This window comes from Cololabis saira, chromosome 19, assembly GCF_033807715.1.
Source record: "Cololabis saira isolate AMF1-May2022 chromosome 19, fColSai1.1, whole genome shotgun sequence".
Taxonomy (NCBI): Eukaryota; Metazoa; Chordata; class Actinopteri; order Beloniformes; family Belonidae; genus Cololabis; species Cololabis saira.
The window spans coordinates 11,753,251-11,778,520 of NC_084605.1; the positions used below are offsets into that span (position 1 = coordinate 11,753,251).

The window sequence follows — 25,270 nt, forward strand, 5'->3', positions numbered from 1 at the left end:
ATGTTTCACTTACCGCTCTGCTGCCCTTGCTGGAAGTCATGTTGAACTGACTGAAATTCACATACATATAGTGCAGTTTGAATGGCTTAATGTGATTGGCTTATGAGTAAATTATCTCCCAGTGGGGGTTATGTTTGTGTGTGCATCAGAAATACATTTGTAAATCTTGTCCTATGGACCTGTGAAACGCCCTGTGCATTTGTAAATCATCCTGTGTACCGGTTAGTATTTTACTATACGGTACAGACCAAAAGTTTGGACACACCTTCTCATTCTAACAAATGGGGAAGTATGTCCAAACTTTTGGTCTGTACTGTATCTGTTTGCTTTCTGTGACTACCATATAAAATAAGTAATTCAAATAAAACAAGTAAAACTTCGAGTTTGACTTTTATTATAAATGACTGTATGCTATTTTACAACAAAGGTATTAATTGTTCTGACAATCATACATCTTGATGTTGTGTTACAGTGTAATAAACAGTTGCTTTTAAATCACATCACCACTAAACCTTCCCAGCATGGGTGCATAAAGGATTATAAAACGGTCAACCGATTTATTGCCATCTCATAAACAAATAAAGCCCAATCCATGTTTATAAATAAAAGCTAAACAGTAATACCAGTTAAATCTGAAGTCACTTCACTTCGGCTGCTGCACAACGTGCTTGTTTCTGTCACGTTTCAGGTGATGAGTAAAACATTTTGTTGACTTCACTGATGGAGACGTCTTTCAGTCGGGGTATTCCTCCCTTCCGGTAGCATTCTGTCCTCTGGGCCTGTGCATATGCATCTATGACAGAAACAGACATTATGTAATAATAATAATAATAATAATAATAATAATAATAATAATAATAACAATAACAATAACAATAATAATAATAATAATAATAATAATAATAATAATAATAATAATAATAAGGCTGTTCGATTTTGCCCAAAAATAAAATCTCGATTTTTCTCTCAAAATCCGATTACGATTATTTTGTGAATTGACAAAAGGCAAAGAAATGATTTCAAATATGCAGTTTTCTTTATTGAACATTTACCCCATTGGGCTTTAAGTGCAAACTTTGCTCTTATTAAACCAAAAATGAATGAATAAAGTGCAAAACTCTGTAAAATAAGTTGAAAATAGTTTTAAAAAATATAATAAAATATAAAGTTTTATCTCTGAAAACAAAATCAGCAAATCAGCACTTGCAAACATACAGTAAGTTATATTTCCAATTAAATAAAACAAGACATTTTCTAATTAAACTAAACTGGGTCTTTGCATGCTAAATAATAATGCAACCCATGAAGGAGGTAGAGGTGTGTAATGTCAGTCATTACATTTGCTATTCACATTTGCAAGTTTTTTGCAAGGAACACGAGCCGGTCTACCGCATCTGGCTTGAGGGATGCCCGGTGGCATGTTACAACGCCCCCTCCTACACTAAAGAGCCTCTCCGATGGGGCACTTGTCGCACGTATTGAGAGGTATTTCCATCAATCATTAATATGGTATCAATCATTAATATGTGTGCAGACAAGGTAAAAAAATAAATTAATTAATTAAAAAAAAAAAAAGTGAAAAATCGATTTTACGAGTTTCACGTTTTAACATCGTTCTAATTACATAATCGCGATTACGATTTAAAATCGATTAATCGAACAGCCCTAAATAATTATATTCTTTATTTGTCAGTATACGTCGAAACACACACCGAAATTTGTCTTCTGCTTTTAACCCATCACTAGTTAGTAGTAGTAGACTAGGAGCAGTGGGCTGCCATTATTCCGGCTCCCGGGGAGCAATTAGGGTTAAGGGCCTTGCTCAGGGGCCCAACATGTTTTGGGATGAGAAAATCCTATTTTCAACAAATGTTTTTCTCGTGCCAGGTAACACCTTGTTCTATAATTATACAAGCATGTTCCATCCATCCATAAATTAACTTCTGCTGGAAACAAACTCTTCAGTGTGTCCTAGCTCTGCCTCGAGGCCTTTTCCCAGTTGGGTATGTGCAAAATGTCCAGGCTTTGAACCAAATGTGTGAACCAAACTAAGTGACTCAGAGCAATTCAGATGATCCACATGGTAAGTAACAAACAAAGAAGTTAATTTGTTTTCATAGTCAAGGGGTACCAGGCCCGACCCTGGAGTCGGGCCCATGCTCGGTGGCTGGACCTCTAGACATGGGGTCAAGCTGGGCGCAGCCCAAACAAGCTACACGTGGTCCTGTGGGCTTATGAAACTGGCTCTTTTTACAAGTATCTAGAATAACCACCTAACTAGCAGTTTAAAGTTAATTTGGAGTAACATCCTCACTAGGGCTGTTCGATTAATCGATTTTAAATCGTAATCGCGATTATGTAATTAGAACGATGTTAAAACGTGAAAATCGTAAAATCGATTTAAATTTTTTTTTTTTTTACCTTGTCTGCACACATATTAATGATTGATACCATATTAATGATTGATGGAAATACCTCTCAATACCTGCAACAAGTGCCCCATCGGAGAGGCTCTTTAGTGTAGGAGGGGGCGTTGTAACGGCCACCGGGCATCCCTCAAGCCAGATGCGGTAGACCGGCTCGTGTTCCTTGCAAAAAACTTGCAAATGTGAATAGCAAATGTAATGACTGACATTACACACCTCTACCTCCTTCATGGGTTGCATTATTATTTAGCATGCAAAGACCCAGTTTAGTTTAATTAGAAAATGTCTTGTTTTATTTAATTGGAAATATAACTTACTGTATGTTTGCAAGTGCTGATTTGCTGATTTTTTTTTTTTCAGAGATAAAACTTTATATTTTATTATATTTTTTAAAATATTTTTTAAAACTTTTTTTCAACTTATTTTACAGAGTTTTGCACTTTATTCATTCATTTTTGGTTTAATAAGAGCAAAGTTTGCACTTAAAGCCCAATGGGGCAAATGTTCAATAAAAAAACAGCATATTTGAAATTATTTCTATGCCTTTTGTCAATTCACAAAATAATCGTAACCGTAATCGAAAATCGGATTTTGAGAGAAAAAAAATCGAGATTTTATTTTTGGGCAAAATCGAACAGCCCTAATCCTCACCTGTGATGTTGTCCACAGAGTCCAGAGGGGCTGTGTTGTTCATGTTTATACCAAACAACACCACCACAAAGACCATCAATGCAACCAGCAGATAGATCGGCGCTGCTAGAGCCCAATACCTACAGAGGACAAAACATTTCTGTCGTAGGATCATGGAACTACTAATGTGGTAGATTTAGTCTCTAATCCAGGGATTTATTGAAAAGTAGAAGATGGGAATTTATGTAGATAGGTTATATCGTTAAAGCCCACAACTTACTTTTGAGGCCAATAAGTGAGTCCTACTGCATGAAGCCATTCCTCAGGTACGTACGCCCAAAGACAGTAAAGAACTGTGAAGAGAGGAAAGGAACATATATTACAAATTTGGCTGACTGGATCGCTTAATAAGCTTTTAAATATACACAGGACTGTCTCAGAAAATTTGAATATTGTGATTTTCTGTAATGCAATTACAAAAAAAAAAAGTCATACATTCTGGATTCATTACAAATCAACTGAAATATTTCAAGCCTTTTATTATTTTAATATTGCTGATCATGGCTTACAGCTTAAGAAAGCTCAAATATCCTATCTCAAAAAATTAGAATATTCTGGGAATCTTAATCTTAAACTGTAAGCCATAATCAGCAATATTAAAATAATAAAAGGCTTGCAATATTTCAGTTTATTTGTAATGAATCCAGAATGAATGACATTTTAGTTTTTTTTTTAATTGCATTACAGAAAATAAAGAACTTTATCACAACATTCTCATTTTCTGAGACAGTCCTGTATAGTATTTAATGCCTGTACATCATCAAAGTTTTTATTTACCAGCTGTAACTTTTTTATCTAAATGTTTTTATCTATTTTCTATACCCATTTCAGCCTTTGCATGGTCACAGGGTCTGCTGGAGCCTATCCCAGCTCATTACAGGCGAGAGGCAGGGGTACACCCTGGACACATCAATCACTTTTTCATAATTTACAAAAACTTCTGTTAACATTTTTGAGTATTAAAGGAGCTGTATGTAAGAGCAATAATAAAACGAATCATAAAATGACCCCGATATGTCAACAGACATTTAAAAATCATGTTCATTTCAAATACTTATGTCACTGACAAAAGCACTCAAGCCAGGATATTCCAGTTTAAAAAGAGGAGTTGCAGCCCTCAACTGGGGCCTGTACTACGAAGCAAGTTCAACATACCCAGGATATCTTTTCCTTATCCAGATTCACTAAGCGGGACAATTGCAATCACGCTAAGCGGTCACATGACGGTGGTTATCAACTCGGTATATCAACCCAGGTTTCTCCAATCTGGATATGAGCGCGTGCACATAAAAGGGGCAGTGTTTTCAGCGCATGACCAATCGCAAGCATGGAGAAGGCCGCTGTCAGAGCCGCTTATTTCAGTAGCGAAGAGCAAACAATAATTTTACGGAAATATGATGAGTATAGGCATATAATACAGGCAAAAAGCAACACAGTTGCAGCTGCAAAATGCAGGAAAGACAGCTGGCAAAAGATCGCTGACTGTATAAATGCGTAAGTTCATAGGGATATAAACATATATTTGAATATTCTGGGAATCTTAATCTTAAACTGTAAACCATGATCAGCAATATTAAAATAATAAAAGGCTTGCAATATTTCAGTTGATTTGTAATGAATCCAGAATGTATGACATTTTTTTGTTTTTGTGTTTGCATTACAGAAAATCACAATATTCTAATTTTCTGAGACAGTCCTGTATATATTGGTTCTATAACTATTGTTGTTGACCGATAACTTGTGCTGATGCTGTACCAAAGAATTGGGTTTATTTATTTATTTTATTTAATTTTTTATTTTTTCAGGAGGGGGGTATTTAGTATTTTAAAAGGGACTTCTCAGAATGTTCGAGGGACGAAATTGAAAATCCCTTTTTTGCTATCCCCTTACAAATGCATCTTCTTTTTCATTTCTTCTTGATTTATTTATTTAATTGGTATTCGTTTTGGATTGACTGTACATCGGATTTTGGGTGATGATTTGTTTTATTTATTCATTGATTGATTTATTTTTTATTTTCTCCTCCACCTCTTTTTTCTTTTTTTCCTTTTTTTTCTGGATCGTTCATACAGGTACTCATCAGGGAAAGCAAAGGGGTTTTGGTGGTCCCTGAATACGCGTTCTCTTCGGAGGGATCCTCTCACGATCCGCGCACCGAGCTCCACTGGATTCTCTTCGAAAGGGCATGCCATTTTCCAAGAGAGCTGATTGGTCAGTGGGCGGTGCTTTTATGCGATCTGTATCTCGAACATAACCTGCTCCGGAGCAGGTTAGCTGTTCAGCATAAGTTACCATGGCGATGTACCCCGGTAAGAAGTGAACCACCGTCGTAGTCCTGAAAACCCAGGGTTAAACCTGAAGTTACCTCGCTAACCCCAAATCCCGCTTCGTAGTACAGGCCCCTGATGTTTATGTTGTCATTTTTTGTTTTGGCCTGAAGCTCCACCCTCCACCTATCTCCCAATCACCAAGTCAGTATTGTTTCGGCATCCGGGTTGCCAGCTCGGCTCTAATTATCGCAGCCATGGCAGCCTACGTTCCTGCTGCATTCTGCAGCCTACCTGGCAACCTCTGGTCGGGGGGAGGAGGGGGAGGGTACACGCCGCTCAACAGTATTTTGAAAGTGACTGCAGTACCAGTTTTGGCCATTTCTTACAGACGGCTCCTTTAAATAAAGTACATTTAGTCAAATCAGCGGTCTAACGTCATAAAGTTTAAGAGATTCTGTGACAGCCGTCTCAGATGTTGGAACTAAAGATTGCCAGAGATAATTTTCTAACGGCGTCAGAAATACTACAACTTCATCTACTGCCAACTGACATGAAACATGAAATGACGTAGCCATTATTGTGACTTACCTCTTCTCCCTACATCCTCCTCCTTTACTACTTCTAAAGTATTTTTGGCAACCATAAAAGCTACAAATAAAGAGCGGTTCATTTTCTCATTTAACCCACTGTTGATCATTTACCATCAGTGTATGTGGAAGACACCATTCTACATCTGCCGTAGCTCACAGTTCAGCAGGTGTCATCTTTATAAAGTCTGCACATACCATTCTTGATGTTGCACCCAAAATTAAGCAGATACAAGTCGTACTATGTGAAATACGTTGATGTTATGGGAGTCTAGAAATCATGCAGGTAATAGGAGCCATTAGAAACATACACTCTTGAAATGGTCTCACTGATTTTTGGCCCTCTGACCTAAATTTAAGGCAACAAAAAGGAGTGTTTGAAACTTTTAGATCTTTGGTTCCCTTTTGGGTGCTGAGGTTAGGGCGCATTCACTATTCTCTCCAAAACCTACTCTTGTTTAGTCTCTTATTTTCTGTTTTGCTGTCTTGGGTCTCTTATTCGCCTCATCTATAATGTCTCTGTAGCTCTGTGAGCGTGTTTTGCTGTTGATGTGTGAAATAGTACAGTAAAGTAATATACAGTTCTCGCCAGAAGTCACAGAGATGGGTGTCTGAAGTTACTCTGGGTGGTTTTTCATGATGGTTGGGACGGGACATGATGCGTCCAAAAAATTACTAGCTTTTTCTGAAATATGTATAGATAAGAAATTACAGTATACACTACTCGAGTTGAGGGGAGTTGAGGGGAGTTGAGGGGGGATGGCATCCCCCCTGAAATAAAAACGGTCCAAATCATCCCCCCTGTAAAACTGCCATCCCCCTTTCCATCCCTTATGTCATTTCATCAATGAATGTGGTTTTACTGCTATTTCAACATTTAGAGTCATCACCAGAAAAATAACACCAGAAAAATAACTTATTTGACAATTTTCACCTGTTTCAAGTAAACTTTCACTTGAAATAAGTAGAAAAATCTGCCAGTGGGACAAGATTTATCTTCTCATTACAAGCAAAAAAATCTTGTTCCACTGGCAGATTTTTCTACTTATTTTGAGTGAAAATCTGCTTGAAACAGGTGAAAATTGTTGTTTTTTCCAGTGATGAGTCTTGTTTTAAGTGTAATGAGATTTCTTTTATTAAAATGAGACATTTTAACTAGAAATAAGACAAATATTCTTGTTAAGATTTTGAGTTTTTGCAGTGATCCATTTTACTTATCCTGTGAAGGACAGAGGCATATTAGTTCAGAAAACTGTTTTTTATCGTTGTGTTTTGACGTATTTGATGTAAGCCCAGTGGATATTTCAAGCTTACAGAAGGCTGCATTTAACTGCTGCTATGTCATTCCTGCAGTATTTCTGCAGGTGTTTTGGTCAGTGCTATTATTTGTAATATATTACATTATTTGTAATCAGCACAAATTATCTCTCCCCATATGATAAAATCCACCATCACCCCTGATTTTTTTTTTTACAACTCGAGTACTGAGTATACAGCATATAAACACAACAAAAACATAGACTCGGACTCACAGAATCCAAACTGTGAACCCAGAAAGAGAACAAATCCATAAATTGCCCTCTCGGGCAGAGGAGACGGAGAGTTTTCAACCATGACCTGAAACCAAAGCAGAAACAGAGATCAGCGAGCAAACACGTGTAAAACATTACAACCTTAATGGATATTTACAAATATGTATTTGTTTTGTTCACCAGATACCTGTAAATGCGTCTATATTGCTGTCGGAGTCATTCTTTGCATTATTATCAAAATGTCCCTGGAATTTATGACGCTGCTCTTCACCAAATGAGTAAAAATATCGCACCGTTCTGGTAAAACGAGTTAAAAACAACTTTATGACCACATCCGTCACAAGTTAAAGCTAACAACAGTACACTCACTCCCATTGGATCGGTGTGAAACACTGGATCAGTAGTTCCGCCTTCCCAATAACATGCTGAAGAAGAAAAATACGATAAAATAAAACCCCACTGTATATTTATAGTTTTTAATGCATTTTTAATTGTAATATTATTTATAAGACCACTCTAGTTAAAAAATATTTCGTTTTTTAACTAACCGGTACGCGGTACAACCTACATGATGTATTTGACGGACATATTTGAGTGTTACACTTCTTGCAGCATGGCTTCAGGTTTTAAGGTAACATGTTTATCTGATATGCATTAAAGTTTAAACGCGCTTTATCTGCGTTGATATAGTGTGGTACAAGATAATTCCGTGAAAACATTAATTAGTTAAACAACGTTAATCGATACCCCCCCCCCCAAACGTGACGCGGTAACTTAGTCTCAAAGTTCTGCTTCCCAACGTGGACGAGAAGCTTCCTGGATGAGACGAGGTTTAAGTGAAAAGTCACCATAATGTCTAAGGTGAAGGAAAAGAAGGGGGGTTCTGTCGCTAAAGTGAACCAGCCCACCGTTAAAGAGAAGAGGAAGACGTTTTGGATAAAGCAAATCAAAGCAAAGAAACAAACGTTTCCAAAGAAGACACCCCCACAGAAACAGCAGCAGCAGCAGCAGCAGCAGCAGCAGCAGCAGCAGCAGCAGAAACAGACTGGAGCCCAGCGAGCTGCTCCTCCAGCAGACCCCCACAGCTTCTCTGCCAACTGGAAAGCATTGCAAGAGGTTTGTCTGGGCTACAGTTTTACATCTAAACGTGTGAGTTTGTTTGCAGTATTTCTTGAAGGTTATACTCAGTACTCGAGTTGTAAAAAAAAAAATCAGGGGGGATGGTGGATTTTATCATATGGGGACAGATCATTTGTGCTGATTACAAATAATATAATATATTACAAATAATAGCACTGACCAAAACACCTGCAGAAATACTGCAGGAATGACATAGCAGCAGTTAAATGCAGCCTTCTGTAAGCTTTAAATATCCACTGGGCTTACATCAAATACATCAAAACACAACAATAAAAAATAGTTTTCTGAACTTATCAATATGACTCTGTCCTTCACAGGATAAGTAAAATGGATCACTCCAAAAACTCAAAATCTTAACAAGAATATTTGTCTTATTTCAAGTTAAAATGTCTAATTTTAGTAAAAAAAAAATCTCATTACACTTAAAACAAGACTAATCACTGGAAAAAACAAAAAAATGCACCTGTTTCAAGTAGATTTTCACTTGAAATAAGTAGACCAATCTGCCAGTGGAACAAGATTTTTTTGCTTGTAATAAGAAGATAAATCTTGTCCCACTGACATATTTTCCTACTTATTTCAAGTGAAAGTTTACTTGAAACAGGTGAAAATTTGTCAAATAAGTTATTTTTCTGGTGTTATTCTTCTTCAACCGTGGCCAACTTTTCTCAGATCCTGAAGACCAGTCCGCCAGTGGCCACACAGCAGCAGAACGGTGTCCTCCCAAAGAAACCGAAAGAAAACGTTTCCAAGAACCGGGCAGCTCCCAGCCACACAGACGCGGAGAAGAAGGTGAAGCATAAAGCTGTTCCTGACGGCGTTACTCCAAAGGATGCTGGTGTCAACGCCAAGATTTCCCCTCCCTCAGAAACACGTCAGCCTGCTGCTCCCAAGAGAAAAAGGGAAAATGGAAAAATGAACGACAATCTAGCAGCTAAGAAAAAAAAGCCTGTGGTTGAAGAGAGGAAACCCACAGAGTATGTATGCCATTCTCATTTCTGTTGATGTTCAGCACCAGCACGACTGTGACTCCTGAACTTACGGTGTCATGTGTTGTTTTAGAGAGGATCTCTGGTTCGATGACGTAGACCCAGACGTCGTTGAGGAAACGATGGGACCAGAAGCAGCAGAGATCATGCGGAAGAAACAGGGCATAAGGAAGAGCAAGGACACGGAGAGCGCCCTCGTTAAGGAGAAAGCGTTTGAAGGGTGAGCGAGTAAAGATCCACTTTTCTGTTTGCAGCCTTCATCCATCCATTTATAAAAGAAGACTATCATGATACAAACTGATAATTTGATATGTTTGCACTAACGCACCTCTAACTTCCCCTCTTGGATTTTCTTTGTGAAACTTCATCAGTTTATTTTGGTTAAGTGAAGGGGATCTTGAAAGGGTAAAATGGAACTAATTCTGCATTCTGTTTATTATATCACTGAAAAATGTTTTATTAACCAGACAAACAGGAATTACTTTTAGAAAAGATATGTTTGGTATGTAAAATTGAGTGAATCCACTCAGGATGCTGTCTGACAGATATTATATCAGCTTAAATGTACTTTAGTAACAAGTCAAATGAAGCGTGGTTTGTTTTTAACCAAACCAAACTGCTTAGATGTGAAATCTCACGCACACCAAAGATGTTTTGTATTTTTTTTAACCATCCAGCTGAGGACCATGTTGAACTCCTGCCAGTGATTCAGCTGTTGAGAGGGAGGGAGACGGGAGAGGGAGACTATTATTCTGTCTATCTCAACTCTCTCCAGTGAAAGTTTGTAAAATAAGCAGGTGAAAAATAAGGCAGCTGTTGGAGATGATCCCTCCGTGTCTCTCTAACCGTGTACCCCAGTAACTTTGGTGCTCTCAGTAGACGTGTAGTCCTCTAAAACTTCCTAGTGGGGAGTTGAGTTTTAAAAAATTAACCCGCATACCCGTTTCCACCAAACCGGTTCCAGAGCTGGTTCAGAACTCGTTCAACTTGTGAACCAGCTGAGAACTGGTTTGTTTTTTCATAGCTCGGGAGCTAAGGGAGCTACGTCACTGCAAAGGTCAGTTATGTCGCTGCGTTTGCATTGGCGCGAAAGTTGAAGCAACAACAACGTATTTGCTCTAATACGGACTTGCTCTGCGTAGCTCCTCCGTGGATCATATCGCTAAAAGACAGGTCGTCTCCTCCACAGACCACTGCTGCTTTGTTTGCTGCATCCAGATTAATCCGTCGGTTATTTGAAAATGTCGCAGTCTTGCCATTACCGGTGGTCTTAACGACTCCGCCCCCTCGGCTTACGTAAGCGGTTCTTTCCCCTAGCCGAGCAAAGAGTCGTTTCTACCTTGGAACCGTTTTTTCTGGCCCGGAGCAAGTTCTTTGTCAGTGGGAACAGAAAACTCTGTTCCAAACTCAGTACTGGCCCAGAACCAGCCCTGGAACCGCTTTAGTGGAAAAGGGGGAGCAGTGAAGTTCTCATACACGGTTACTTTTGTAGCAATAGGTGCAGGGATTCTAGGCACCATGACGCGTGTCTCCAGGAACGGCTCTGCAGAAGTGGCCCTCAGGAACCTTTACAGGGCAGAAACATTCCTGTCGTAGGAGATGTAGTCAGATTGGCCTACAGGACTTTATCTAATATGGATTTCTAAATTATGTTCAGCACTCTCATGTGACCAAAACTCGTTTGAACCATTAGGACCAGAATCATTTTGCTGCGAGTAAATTTGATGAAGTTGGGGATTACAAGAAAAAAGGATAAATGGACTGGTGAGTCGGTTCAGGCCATGTTGGCGTATTACGCCAATGTAGAGTTCCATTCGGGGAGTGTCTTTTAAGCTGAATTGCTACTACTGTGGTGTATGTTAAAAAGCAAACAGATATGCAAGAAACATCCCTGTCCCTATTTGCTTAATTGATTCTTCTTCCCTTTCTTTTTTGGTGCATTCTTCTTTTTTGTCTCCATGCTGCTGACCATTTGCAAACGGTAAAGAAGGCACATTACTGCCATCACATGGTTAGCTGTGTTATTTGTTCAGTCTCAGTGCCTGGATTTAAGAGCTGCTTTGTAGAAAGGTGTAAAATCTGATCACCTCTTATTTCCGCCTCCCGAGGTAGGAATGAAAAAGGTTTTCCTCACCGGCTACTGTTTCATTTGTGAGCAGGTTTTAACCTAGGAGCGCTGCTCGTCCCTGGAGCGAAGTGCGGCTCCTCTGGTCTCACGACTATGGTCGACACACAGAGGTGGCAAATCCGGCTTCAGAAAGTAAAAGTCCTGCCATATATTTGTTCTGTCCATTCACTAAAACCAGGTGAGTTCACTAATTAGCTCATCTACCTGGCTGAAGAGCTGTGCTGATTAGAATCAGCTGGTTGAGTGAATGTGCAGAACAAATACATGGTAGGACTTTTACTTTCTGAAGCCGGATTTGCCACCTCTGTCGACACACGTCCAATGTGATCAGAAAGTTTCACATTTCTCACTCAGTTACAGGATCGGGGGATGGCCCTTGCATACACGGCGGTTTCTTTTTTTGCCGGTCTCTGCTTTTGAACTCTCTTACCTTTTTTAATGCATTTAAGACTTGTACATGAAATGTTCTATACAAACAAACTCGTCTTGCCTCCTGCTACACCAACAAGATGGCAACCTTTGAGTGTATTTCCATCATCCTGGATCCACGTACTTTCAGTGTACTTTATGACAATAGAAATGTCATAAACAAACCTGTGCATTCAATATAGTGTCAGTCAGTAGGGTCAGTAAGGATCTGGGATATGGCTATGAACTTTCCTGTGATTTGCTGCCCCCATGTGGTCAAACGTGGTATTACTATTTTTAGTGGCTAGTGTTTGTATTTTTTAGGGGGGTTTCAGAGTGAAGGGGCTTTCATAGAGGGCGCAAAGCGGCGGCCGCCGCTGGCTTTCCCATTCATTGTGTACAGGACTGTCTCAGAAAATTAGAATATTGGGATTTTCTGTAATGCAATTACAAAAACAGAAATGCCATACATTCTGGATTCATTACAAATCAACTGAAATATTGCAAGCCTTTTATTATTTTAATATTGCTGATCATGGCTTACAGCTTAAGAAAACTCAAATATCATATCTCAAAAAATTAAAATATTCTGGGAATCTTAATCTTAAACTGTAAGCCATAATCAGCAATATTAAAATAATAAAAGGCTTGCAATATATCAGTTGATTTGTAATGAACCCAGAATGTATGACATTTTTGTTTTTTTAATTGCCTTACAGAAAATAAAGAACTTTATCACAATATTCTAATTTTATGAGACAGTCCTGTATGTGCTGGCGCCGAGCTCGGCGGCGCGCAAGAGGGCGCAGGCTGCTTCGGCAAATTGAACATTTTTTAATTTCACCGTGCGCCCTGTGACGACACCTCGGCGGTGTCCAATAGGAGAGAAGGTGGTGGAGGGTGAAAAAAAACTTTTAGGTTGTAGATCAGAGACGATCATCATGGAGGAAAGAATGATCTTGGCTGTGAGTCTGTGAGGAGCTGTGGGATACAAGACTGCAGGCCTATTGTTACATCAATAAAAAGGGACAAAGGTGGAGAGAAATCTCCCAGAATTTGGACATACCTGGTGTGTTTAAAAGTGGTAGAAATGTGATATTCTTTTGCTCTTTTAACAATAAAATGTTAGTTTTAAAATAAAATATAGCATTTCCATGCCTCATATCAGGATCAATTGAATCATTTATCAATATATGGTTATGAAAAGACCATGTGTCAATACTTTTGTAAACTGAAGCACATACTACATGTACACTCAGTATATCTAAAAAGCTAGATGACTGACATGAGCTAAAAAACAACAACATAGTTCAGAAAGGTTTTTTAATAAAATATGTTTTTAACTATTTACAGTGGATTACTCGAAGAAAAAATGGAAAAACTTGAGGGACAGATATATAAAGGAGAGGAAGGGAGGCCAGGCGTTCAGCCTGAAGTTGGTTGATCCTGCTGAGGCTCCAACTCTCCCCAACAGGCTGTAACTGCTCCCTCTTCAGCCTGAAGTAGAAGCTCATCATGGAGCTGTAGCTCCAACAAGCCTGTATTCCCCCAAATCCTGTCTTATGAGGATTTCATGGACCCTCCTTGCTGCTGCTGCTCGTGAAGAAGAACTAAAGCCAGGGCTTTTCTTTGAAGCAGGGACAGATACATGTTTCAAACCGAGCTGTAGCTACTGTACGTCCAAACGAGTGGGAAAACGGCGCCAGACCGGAAAAACTTTTTTTTCGTCGCCAAGCAACTTGCAACAAATATGTACGCGATGGGCGTGCCCTGCTCTGCGCCCACCCGGCGGTGTGCGCGGCGCAAAACAGCGTTCTATGTGAAAGCCCCTTGACATTGCTCTTCAATAAAGACAAATATTATGAACATACTTTTATGGTCCATTTTATATGGATATAATTTAAGTTGATGTCAGGAGAGGAAACTGCAGATTATTGTTAAAGATTACACAATCAGTCCTGATCACTGAAAGAGAGACGTGGAGATATTAATTCTCCAATAGCATAATTGAAGAGATGCTATTGACTAGTGGTGGGGGAAAAAATCGATATTGCAATATATTGTTGCACTCTCTGTTGCAATAAATAATCGATAAACTGATGGCAAATATCGATATTTTATTACAACACATAATGGATTTACGTGGTTGTCTCCGCACTATTGTTCATGCACTTTAATTTGTCCAGCTGTCCAGTGTTTACATTTACAAGACTAGGAGGCAGTGTGGTACGATGCAAAATTAAGTTGCTTACTGACTTTTCAGTATTAGAAATAAAAGCAGTGCACGGTCCTGGTTTATATAAAACATGTTATTAATGTTCATGCACTTTAATTTGTCCAGCTGTACAGTGTTTACATTTACAAGCCTAGGAGGCAGTGAGGCTCTATACAAATGCACTTTCTTTGTACATTGTATGAAGTTTTGGCATTGAATAAATGCATAACTACAGACGTTTTCCTTTTTATGGGTATTTTTTCTTTTTCAGTCACATATATCGTTGATGAAATTTCTTACAATATATTGAATATCGTGTATCGTGATATTATCGTTATCGTGGGCCACATATCGCCACAGTATTGAATCGTGAGTTACCCGTATCATCCCACCCCTACTATTGACTTTTTGTTTCTAACCATTTGTTTTGCATCAATGTTAGTCTCACCAGGGCTGTGGCCATCGACTGTGAGATGGTGGGAGTCGGTCCTGATGGGGTGGACAGCATCTTGGCTCGCGTGTCCCTCGTAAACCACTTTGGGAAATGTATCTATGACAAGTATGTGAAACCGTCAGAGAAGGTGACCGACTACAGGACATCTGTCAGTGGTATCCGACCAAAGGACATAAAGGATGGTAGGTTAAGAATGGACTTATAATAGACAAAGTTACATGGAAATAACTAGAATTAAGTGTCATAGCTTTAAAATGATTGACATGTTCTCTTTATTATGTAAGTAATTATTGTCAATGTTTATCTCACCCCAGGAGAGGATGTACAGACTGTTCAAAGGGAAGTTGCCGAGATCCTGCAAGGGAGGATAGTTGTTGGACATGCCATACACAATGATTTAAAGGTAATTTGTTGCTGAAACCCGCTTGTGAACACTTAAAAACCAACTTTAAACCAAGTCTTATCAACCTCTGCGAACCAACTATTTCAGATTCTGCTCTTGGATCATCCCAAAAAGAAAATCCGGGACACTCAGAAATATAAACCCTTTAAGAAGATTGTCAAGGTAATCGTATGATGAGTAATAATTTAAAAGCTTCATGAATGAGACTCCCACACACGCTTGAACCCCCCCCCAAAAGCTTTGTAGAAAGTCCCAGACCCAATCATGAAATTTAAATGCTAATGAGACGGGTTTCTATTTTTAGAGTGGTCGACCCTCGTTGAAAGCTCTCTGCAGAGAAGTCCTCAACGTGAAGGTCCAGCAGGGCGAACATTCATCTGTAAGTCATCCTTCCATTAGAGATAAATAATATATGCACCGCTTGTCCTATAAGCACCGACGGTTGATTCTTCCCTGTGTTTCCAGGTCCAAGACGCACAAGCCACCATGAGGCTGTACACACGCGTGAAGAAAGACTGGGAAGCAGAGATTAAAGCCAGTAAGAAGGGCCAACATACAGAGAAAAAGAGTTTAAGGAAGCCGAAGGAGGAACAACGCATATCTCCTGCACTGAGGAGACAAGACTGACAGGATCACACGTCTGCTAGAAAACACAAGTGGACTTTTGAATGATCCATGGTGGTGGAGTTGTTACTTAAAATGTGACTCTTGAAAAGAAAACCCTCATGGATAGCTGAAAGAATGTTTGTCATCAGGTGACAAGTACGTTAGGCTTAACGTCAGAGTTCATAGTGTCATAAAAGTATTATTTATCAGATCACCATGGTAACATATGCCAGAGACTCCACCTGTCCTCCGGGATGTCCAAAAGCCCATCCATCCTTTCCACCGTCAGAGACTTCCTTCAGCTCATCCAGAGGAACACGGCAGCGTTCCCCACCCAGCTGAGAGCTGTAATGATTTTATAAATGATGGGACACCATGGGGCTGCCGTAGACGGTACTGTCTTCTCACAGTAAGGGTTTAAATCTCAGGCAGGAACTTTCTGTCCAGGGTTAGTTTGTGGGAATACCCAGAAAGGCCCACTCACTGGTGTGTATGAACGTCTGTGATGGACAGGCAACCTGTCCACAGGGTGTAACCTGACGACAGCTGGGATAAACTCCAGCTCCCCCGTGACCCACATCAGAATTTATGTGGGTCTATGAAAAGGATAGATAATTAAATGTAATAATTACATCTCTTGGCAAGATACTTGGAGCTTTGCATTTAAATTGTCTGTTAAAAGCGGAACCAGTTAAGTTCAGTGTTGTTTTTCCCCGAAAACAAATACATAGTTACTTCTCTGTTTTAAAGTTGGATTTTTATATTTTAAAAGCATATTACAATACTTTACAATAGTTTACTGTATCACGTAACTCTCAAGCTCCTGTTTTTTTCTCTCCTTCAAGCAAACAGACTTGCTTCTCAGGCAGAAAAAACATTGTGAAGACTTGATATAACGGAAGAACAACTTTGTCCATCTGAGACGTTTCAGTTGCAATTTGCTCTCTTGTGCACAGTTCATGCTTTGATTGTTAACATGTGCTTTTTTGGTATGAGTACTACTTTCCTGTAGATTTCTGAGAATTTTTACCCCCAGGACTTCAAAAAATTGGAAGGAAAAGAGACTGTCTTGTCTTGTGAGAAATCTGAGTGGGGGAAAAAAGCCAACCTGGAAATATGACAAAGACCCTCTTCCATAATTGAAACGTTAATGCTGAATTTTGGTGTACAGTTTTACAGTGTATCCTGGAGTCAACGGTACTTACTCAGTCCGAATCATTTACCTGTAAGGACTCTGTCCTGCATGTTCCAGAGGTTTCACGGCTACGGCACGCCCGGCTCAAGTGGAGGGGTAATTACCTGATTTGTGCAGACTGATGGTGATTCATTCAGTTCAGTTACAGGTGTTGGAGCAGAGGAAATGTCTAAAACATGCAGGACGGCGGCCCCTCCAGGATCAGAGTGAGCCAAGTCTGACATAAAGCATACAGGACAGCGTTTCTGAGGAGAATGCTGATGTTATTTCCAGGAACTGGAAGCACGTCTTCAAATTATCCTGCATTCAATCTTCTCCTGAGAGTGGTCTTGAAAACTCTGTCGTTCGTCCAGCCCCCACAAATCACACTGTCAGTAAATTGTGTTTTTCACCATGTTCACCTGAATCCTGGTTGCTTTTGGAGTCAACTTTTTGAAAAAATATGAATTAAACTATGTTGGTTAGTTGAGTTTTTCTTTCTCTCATTCTTTTTTTTCTTTTTTTTTTTTTTTTAAATCAATGTCACCGGCAGAAACAAACTTTAACAAGTCCATCGTGGCAGTAGCTGATTTCTTTAAAAAAGAAAAACTAAAAAATAGATGTCCTCACCTACCACGCACTCTGGTCCCAATATTTAGCTCAATTCTAGAAGTATTTGATTCCTGTGACGTGCCGGGGCATCAAAGCTCCTTGTGTTCTCACAGTTTGTCATTTTGAGTTGTTGCAGAAATGAAGCTTACAACCTTGGTTGGAAGAGTGCTGGCTCTAAGTTATGGAGCACAAACTCCCGAGGCCTTGACGATGTTTTACACTTGTCCGCCTCAGACAAACGCAGGAAAAGCTGAGAATGAATTTTGATTGTTTCACATTACAAAAATGTAATCATTGGTTTTAGATGTGGAGGACTGCTTGATCATGTAGAGAGAGCAGTACGGATCATATATAAAAAGGAGGCAAGAGAACACACCAATGGACTTTTTATCAATGCAGGATTAATTAAACTTAAAGATATTATTGAGTTTCAGACTTTATTGGTTATGTTCAAGGCAAAAAGCAGAATATTGCCTGAAAATATACGTTTTTTTGTGTTTAGTTCAGAAGATAAGAACCATAGGAGGAAATTTGATTTTAAACATCCGTTTGCACGCACCACTTTAAAACAAATGTGTATTTCAGTATGTGGTGTAAAATTATGGAACTCCTTAACAACTGATTTAAAGGATTGTAAAAAATATTCACCAGTTCAAGAAATGGTATAAAGACCACACAATTAGACAATATGAATTTAACGGGTAAAATATATTTTGTTGTTTTTGTTTTTATATTGTTGGTGAGTTAGTGTGTATGTTTTCTTATTTTTTTGTTTTGTTTTTTCATTATTTCTTTTTTTTGGTATTATATAAGTAGTGATTGTTGAACAGACGGACAGACCATCTTCATATGAATTGTTTTATTTTCTTGAGAAAGGGGCTTGGTATATAAGGCTTTCTTCTTCTTGCCCCTTTTCCATCATGGAATGGAACATATGTGAACTATTTCCATGATATGGAATAAATAAAAATGAAATGAAATGAAAAATGAAATGTTAATTAAGATGTACTATACCGGTATTCCTGAAGAAAATGACAAAAACAGCTGATTTAGTCAATATTTCAGTCAAATTCAACTTCTTACAGAATCTCAGTGAAGTTTATAGTTATATATATATATATATATATATATATATATATATATATATACATATATATATATATATATGTCTCTTTTTTTTTACCTTGCATGTCTATTACATAAGAAAATGGGACTCCATCATGCACTGACAGTATGTCAATGTGATTTGCAGCCCAGGAGCAAATCCACTCTGTCCTGCACACTGGTGAAATGAAGCCATCGCCCTTGATCTGTAGCCTCCAAGCTCTAAATTAGGTTTTTTTATGGAGCTCAGAAAGTGCTGCGAAAGTCCCCGATGAAAATTTGAATGCAATAATAATCTTATTGGGCAACACAGGACATTAGATTGTCTTTATTGATTAAAAATCGGGTTATGACTCTGCTGTATTATGTGACGGTGGTGTAGCAGAGTAACAGTTTAACTGATATGTGTAAGATGGATTTTTATTTTACTTTTTTTAAATCTCTCCCTATATTAGAACTTAAGGCTCCTCATAAAACCAGTCAAATTTAAAGAAAATTCAGAGCATAAATGAAAGATGTTGGGCTTTGTTGCAACACGGGGCGTAAAACTGAGGTCTTGGTATATCAAGACCACTGTTTGTCTGTAATAATGTAATAATGTTCTGGCAAATAAACAGCTTGGTTTTTAAGTTGTATTCTCATGCATAAGCTTTTTTTAAGTCTGAAATTATCCAGATTACTTGATATCTTCTCATAAAGAATGAAAACAAATAGCTTAGGATGAAATAACCTGCTCATTGGACAAGTCTTATGGATTTGGGGTTTTTGATGTGATCCTGCTGTATTATTATCTCAGAATTCTCATAAAATGTTGCTTACAGTCCTGCCACTACTGCACTTGCCTCTGTAATAAATGTGGTTTGAGTCATTATTGACAGTTGTGCATTTGTCTGGGTGGACAAATAAAGCATGAAAAGGGAATTGTGTTATATTTACTTTCCCTGGAAAAAGCAATTTTAAACCCTTGCACACCTTTCCATGAAAATAAGATGTTATGTGCTTGAACATCACTCTGGGGTCCATCTCTGAGCTGATGTTTACGTTCTTCACACTGACTGTTGGAACCAAGTGTAAAATGTTAAAATGTTTCTACGGCATTCTGTATTCCTCAATTTTTTCTTTCTCAAAATCAACACTCAATTCTGAACCCTTTACACTCCAGCCTATTTTCAATGCCTATCTGCAGTAGGGTCCCCCAATTTGGGGGGGGGGGGGCTAATATGGGGTCCCCCCCAGAGGTGTCAAGTAACGAGGTACAAATACTTCGTTACCTTACTTAAGTAGAAATTTTGGTTATCTATACTTCACTGGAGTAATTATTTTTCAGACGACTTTTAACTTTTACTCCTTAAATTTTCCAGTTAAATTGCGCCATCCGGATAGAGTGAATTTGGTTGTGGTTGTGGCACAGATGTTCTTGTCCAGTTTTGTTCTTACATCAGATTCCTGCAACTAAACTTGGATGTACATTCCAATAAACATTAGGATAAATGATAACATGCCTCTGAAGTTTGACTTTTTGCACCATTACAATACTTATAGGCAACTAGTCATCATATCTCCTGCTCTCTGAAACACGTGTTAATGCTCAATAGTACACATATATGGTTCTTTAATATATTTGCATTATACTAAGATGCATTCATTTTCAATGGCTTTTGTCCTTAATGGCCTTTTTCCCCCTTACATTACTTTTACTTTTATACTTTAAGTAGTTTTGAAACCAGTACTTTTATACTTTTACTTGAGTAAAAAACTTAAGTTGATACTTCAACTTCTACAGGAGTATTTTTAAACTCTAGTATCTATACTTCTACCTGAGTAATGAATGTGAATACTTTTGACAACCTCTGGTCCCCCGCAATTGAAGTGGTAAGGAACAGCTGACCCCATCTGTGAAAATAGACAGTTTTGAGAAAAACTGGTTTAAACGTCCATAAAATGGGATCTGATCTTCATCTGAGCCGTATAAAAAATACAACCACGTGCTTAAACAAAGAACTCATTTCTCCCATCCTTTATTAAAGACACGCGTTAAACATTCACAGTGATCAATGAAAAAGTCAATAAAACCCACGGACTAATCACTTCATAGAAAGGACTTTAGAATCCGTGGTTTGCACAACTGCAACAGAAGTAACAAAGCTGAATAAAAGACACAAACATTTTAAGGATGGTATTGATGAAAACATAATAACCAGAGTAGATGATCTGAAAATGTGATCTCCACTTCAAAAACAGTCAATTATGGACACAGTTCCTCTTCTGGAAGGTGGTGCAGAGATAAGATGACTCCAAAGTTACAACAGGGTATCCTTAATGATGTGCAGTAGAAAACAGGAGTAACAGATAAAGGTTTTTAAACATTGTAAAGAGCACTTTTACGATCTGTAAGTCGGCTGGGAATAACATTTTGTGGTCTGATGACACAAAACTTGAAGAATACTCAGCACTACAGTATGTACAATATGGCGTAAAAGGGGCACTGCTGAACAACCTGAAACGTCATGACAATTGTGAATTATGACGAAAGGAGCATCGAGATTTGGGCTTGCTTTGCTGCCTCGGTGCCTGGATTACATCCCACCATTGCGAGGAATTTTTTTTTTTTTTATAAACTTTGTTTATTGATTTTTAAGACACAAATTGACAATGATAAAGTGCATGTAAATAACAGTAATATAAGATCAAAAAACAAACAAACAAACAACAACAACAACAAAAACAAAAAAAAACAGACAAGTCGGCTTGGCCATATTTCACATATTACAGTGACAATAACCTCACTTTTCAGGTCAAAATAGAAATAAATAAATAAACTACAAAAGGTAAATCAAAATAAAGTGGGATCTTATTCAGGTGTAACTGGGAAGGTGACTTTCTCTGCATAGGCAAAGAAAGGTCCCCACATTTCACTAAATTTCCTGGAAGAGCCTCTCAGAGTGTGTCAGATTTTTTCAAGCCTCAAATTGTTGAAGATCTCCTTCATCCACATTGTATGTGATGGTGGTGTTGGTGACTTCCACCTCATTAAAATAAGACGTCTAGCCAACAATGTTACAAAAACTATCAGATCTGCTTGAGGTTTAAGCAAAGGCAGTTGAGAGATGCCAAACAACGCAGTAATGGGATTAGGCTCAATGATTGTCCCAGTTACCTGCGTCAAGGTCTTAAAAATTGCAGTCCAATAGTTATTCAGGGATGTGCATGACTAAAACACATGCACATGATTGGCTGGTGTTTGATGACATTTTTCACAATTGGGATCAACACTATCATAAACCTTACAAAGTCTAACTTTGGTCCAATGAGTGCGGTGAACAACTTTACATTGGATAAACCCATGTCGGGCACAGACAGAAGAGGTATGTACCCGTTTAAGAAAATCCCCCCACAGCTCACCAGAAATCATCTCCCCCAAGTCCTCCTCCCAAAGAGCCTTCACCGAATCCAAAGATGTAGAGGAAAAGGTTTGAATTTGACTGTATATATATACGAAATCATACCTTTCATCACCGGGACCCGAGTGAGAAAAGCATCCAGAGGTTTGTCCTCAGGCCTATTAGGGAACTGGGCGTATTGACTGCGAACAAAACTACGAATCTGAATGTATCTAAATTGCTGATGTTGAGGAAGAGAGAACAACTGTAAAAGCTGTTGAAAAGATGCAAATATACCACCCACATACAAATCTTTGAATTGTTTAATTCCAAGGTTAGACCATATTAAAAAAGCACCATCTGATATAGAAGGAGGAAAAACATGATTCGCAGCCAGTGGAGCATAGATGGAAAAGGTTTGTAAGCCAAAATGACGCTTGAACTGGTTCCAAATCCTTAAGGAGGTTTTAACAATAATATTTTTGACATAGGAAGAGATGGAGCCATTGCAAGGAATATTAATTCCCAAATTTACTCTAATATCAGATAGAAAGGTTTCACGGTTGCTGTGCACCAGCTGGTAGAAGTTAGATGACGGAGCAGAATTATCGCCCAGGGCATCAAAATCCTCATCAAATTCACCACAGAATAGCTTAAGAAGAAGAAACTCGACCATTTTGAGAGGGCCGCAAGTCCAAAAGATATGCTGGAAGGAAGAGAGTCGTTATTTACACCAAGACCTACAAATGTGTCTGAGCTGAAGCAGTTCTGGAAAGAGGGACAGTCAAAAAGCCTCTCCTGCGCGTTGTGCAGGTTTGATCCAAAGGAGATTTGACCATCTTCTTCCATCAACATGAATAACTAATAGATGTGTTTAATAAAGATGCAATAAATGATTGTGTGTTATTAGCTAGAGCACATTGTATTTATTTGCCACCGTAACTTAGATAAAATCAGATAACTAGTTATGCCCAATTAATGCAGAAAACCAGGCTCAAAGTTATTTCCAGGTATAAAATCAATCCCATTTCCTTCGCTTTGGTCCTCGGGAGTCACAGTTTTTGAGAATCTCCTCCCCAGCATGTCTTCTGAGCGCCATCGCTGCTTCCTTATGCATGAGCTGGGGTGTGCTGCCTCCAAACGATTCAAATATGTCTGTGTTGAGTCATGCTCACTTTTGGTACAAAGTTGAACATTCAGTATTTATGCAAGTTGATGAAGAAACAGCGTCAGTGGCTTTCTGGCTGTGACTTGTGTTCTTCTGCTCTCACAGATACACTTCCATTTGAGAGTTTAAAGGTGCTGCTGTGATGTAGAGTGATTGACAGTCTGGTAGTTAGTCCTAACCAGTACTGGAGTTGAGGGGGGATGAGGGGGGGTGGCATCCCCCCCTGAAATAAAAACGGTCCAAATCATCCCCCCTGTAAAACTGCCATCCCCCCTTTCCATCTCTTATGTAATTTCATCAATGAATGTGGTTTTACTGCTATTTCAACATTTAGAGTCATCACCAGAAAAATAACACCAGAAAAATAACTTATTTGACAATTTTCACCTGTTTCAAGTAAATTTTCACTTGAAATAAGTAGGAAAAATCTGCCAATCTGCCATCTTCTCATTACAAGCAATAAAATATTGTTCCACATGCAGATTTTCCTACTCATTTTAAGTGAAAATCTACTTGAAACAGGTGAAAAATGTTGTTTTTTCCAGTGATGAGTCTTGTTTTAAGTGTAATTAGATTTTTTTTAAACTAAAATGAGACATTTTAACTAGAAATAAGACAAATATTCTTGTTTTTGCAGTGATCCATTTTACTTATCCTGTGAAGGACAGAGGCATATTGAAAAGTTCAGAAAACTGTTTTTTATTTTTGTGTTTTGATGTATTTGATGTAAGCCCAGTGGATATTTAAAGCTTACAGAAGGCTGCATTTAACTGCTGCTATGTCATTCCTGCAGTGTTTCTGCAGGTGTTTTGGTCAGTGCTATTATTTGTAATATATTATATTATTTGTAATCAGCACAAATTATCTGTCCCTACATGATAACATCCACCATCCCCCCTGATTTCTTTTTACAACTCGAGTACTGGTCCTAACTGAACATCCATGTGGTTTATATTCCACTTCTTAGCTGCACGAACCAGTCTTAACAATGAATTATTGAAATCTGAGAACTAATGACATTAGGTGCTTAATGAACTGGGCTTTTAGCTTTTAGCAGTGGCTCAGATGGTAGAACGGGTCGTCTAATGATCGAAGTATTGGCTGTTCGAACCCAGACATCTGTTGTTGTGTCCCTGTACAAGACACTTCACCCTCTTTGCCTCCAGCGAGGGCATTGCTGGTGTGTGAATGTGTATGAATGTTCCGGATGTGGTCGGAGAGGCCGCTGGTGTGGGTTGGCTGCCCGTTTTCCCCAGGGCAGCTGTGACTAAACTTGCAGTTTACCGTCAACAAGTATAAATGGAATGAATGAATAATGTGAGTGCTTTGAGCGTCCAAGAAAAGTGCAATATGAATTGAATCCCTTGTTATTCATGCGTGCAATGTGACTGAATGGCTGGGATGTCAGTCCATTGCCTGGTTGCTTCATACATTGAGTTGAAGTCAACAATGAAGTCAACACTCACGGAACACTGAAGTCATTGACTTCAATAACTCCATGAATTTGCCTCTAGGTTGAGGTCAGACTGGCCGATGTCGACATACTGGGAGTTACAGTAATCCAAGCTTTCATTCATTTGTTGAATAAACCAGGTCCCTCACAAAAGTTTCCGCTCCTTACCATCCAATAATAGACCGGACGTTCCTTTAATCACTGAATACTGACACAGTGAAACATTGTCAGGCTCATTGTCAGGCTTACACGTTAAGATAAGATAGGGGTGTCAAAATAGCGCGTTAGTTGCGATTAATCAATTACAAGCATATTTAGCATGTAATGTTTTTTAATCGCTTGATCTATTTTTTAATCTCTAACTTTACTTTTTCTGTTTGTGAGTTGCCTTTATTTTGAAATCTGTGTTTGTGCGTTGGGCTTCTTGCGCTTGAGTTGTGGTGTGGAAAACAACGGTCAGTCCAACCTTGAAGTGGACTCTGATTGGCTGTTACTGTGTTTGGGCGTGTTTAGCTACGATGGTATTTGCAT

At 38.7% G+C, this 25,270-nt stretch overlaps 2 protein-coding genes across 2 annotated transcripts; one reads left to right on the forward strand and one right to left on the reverse strand.

Moving 5' to 3' along the window:
• Positions 1-295: 295 nt before the first annotated feature.
• pigp (phosphatidylinositol glycan anchor biosynthesis, class P) lies at positions 296-7,855 on the reverse strand. The gene is made up of 5 exons (XM_061708235.1): positions 7,693-7,855; positions 7,506-7,590; positions 3,337-3,409; positions 3,078-3,196; positions 296-793 (listed from the first exon to the last, which is right to left on the reverse strand). Exons 2-5 carry the CDS (start codon positions 7,585-7,587, stop codon positions 678-680), a joined length of 390 nt encoding a protein of 129 aa, XP_061564219.1. The 5' UTR covers positions 7,588-7,590; positions 7,693-7,855; the 3' UTR covers positions 296-677.
• A 258-nt stretch (positions 7,856-8,113) lies between these two features.
• Positions 8,114-16,921, forward strand: rexo4 (REX4 homolog, 3'-5' exonuclease). The gene is made up of 8 exons (XM_061708562.1): positions 8,114-8,621; positions 9,318-9,622; positions 9,708-9,854; positions 14,828-15,021; positions 15,154-15,242; positions 15,330-15,404; positions 15,547-15,621; positions 15,708-16,921. Exons 1-8 carry the CDS (start codon positions 8,358-8,360, stop codon positions 15,867-15,869), a joined length of 1,311 nt encoding a protein of 436 aa, XP_061564546.1. The 5' UTR covers positions 8,114-8,357; the 3' UTR covers positions 15,870-16,921.
• Positions 16,922-25,270: the final 8,349 nt, after the last annotated feature.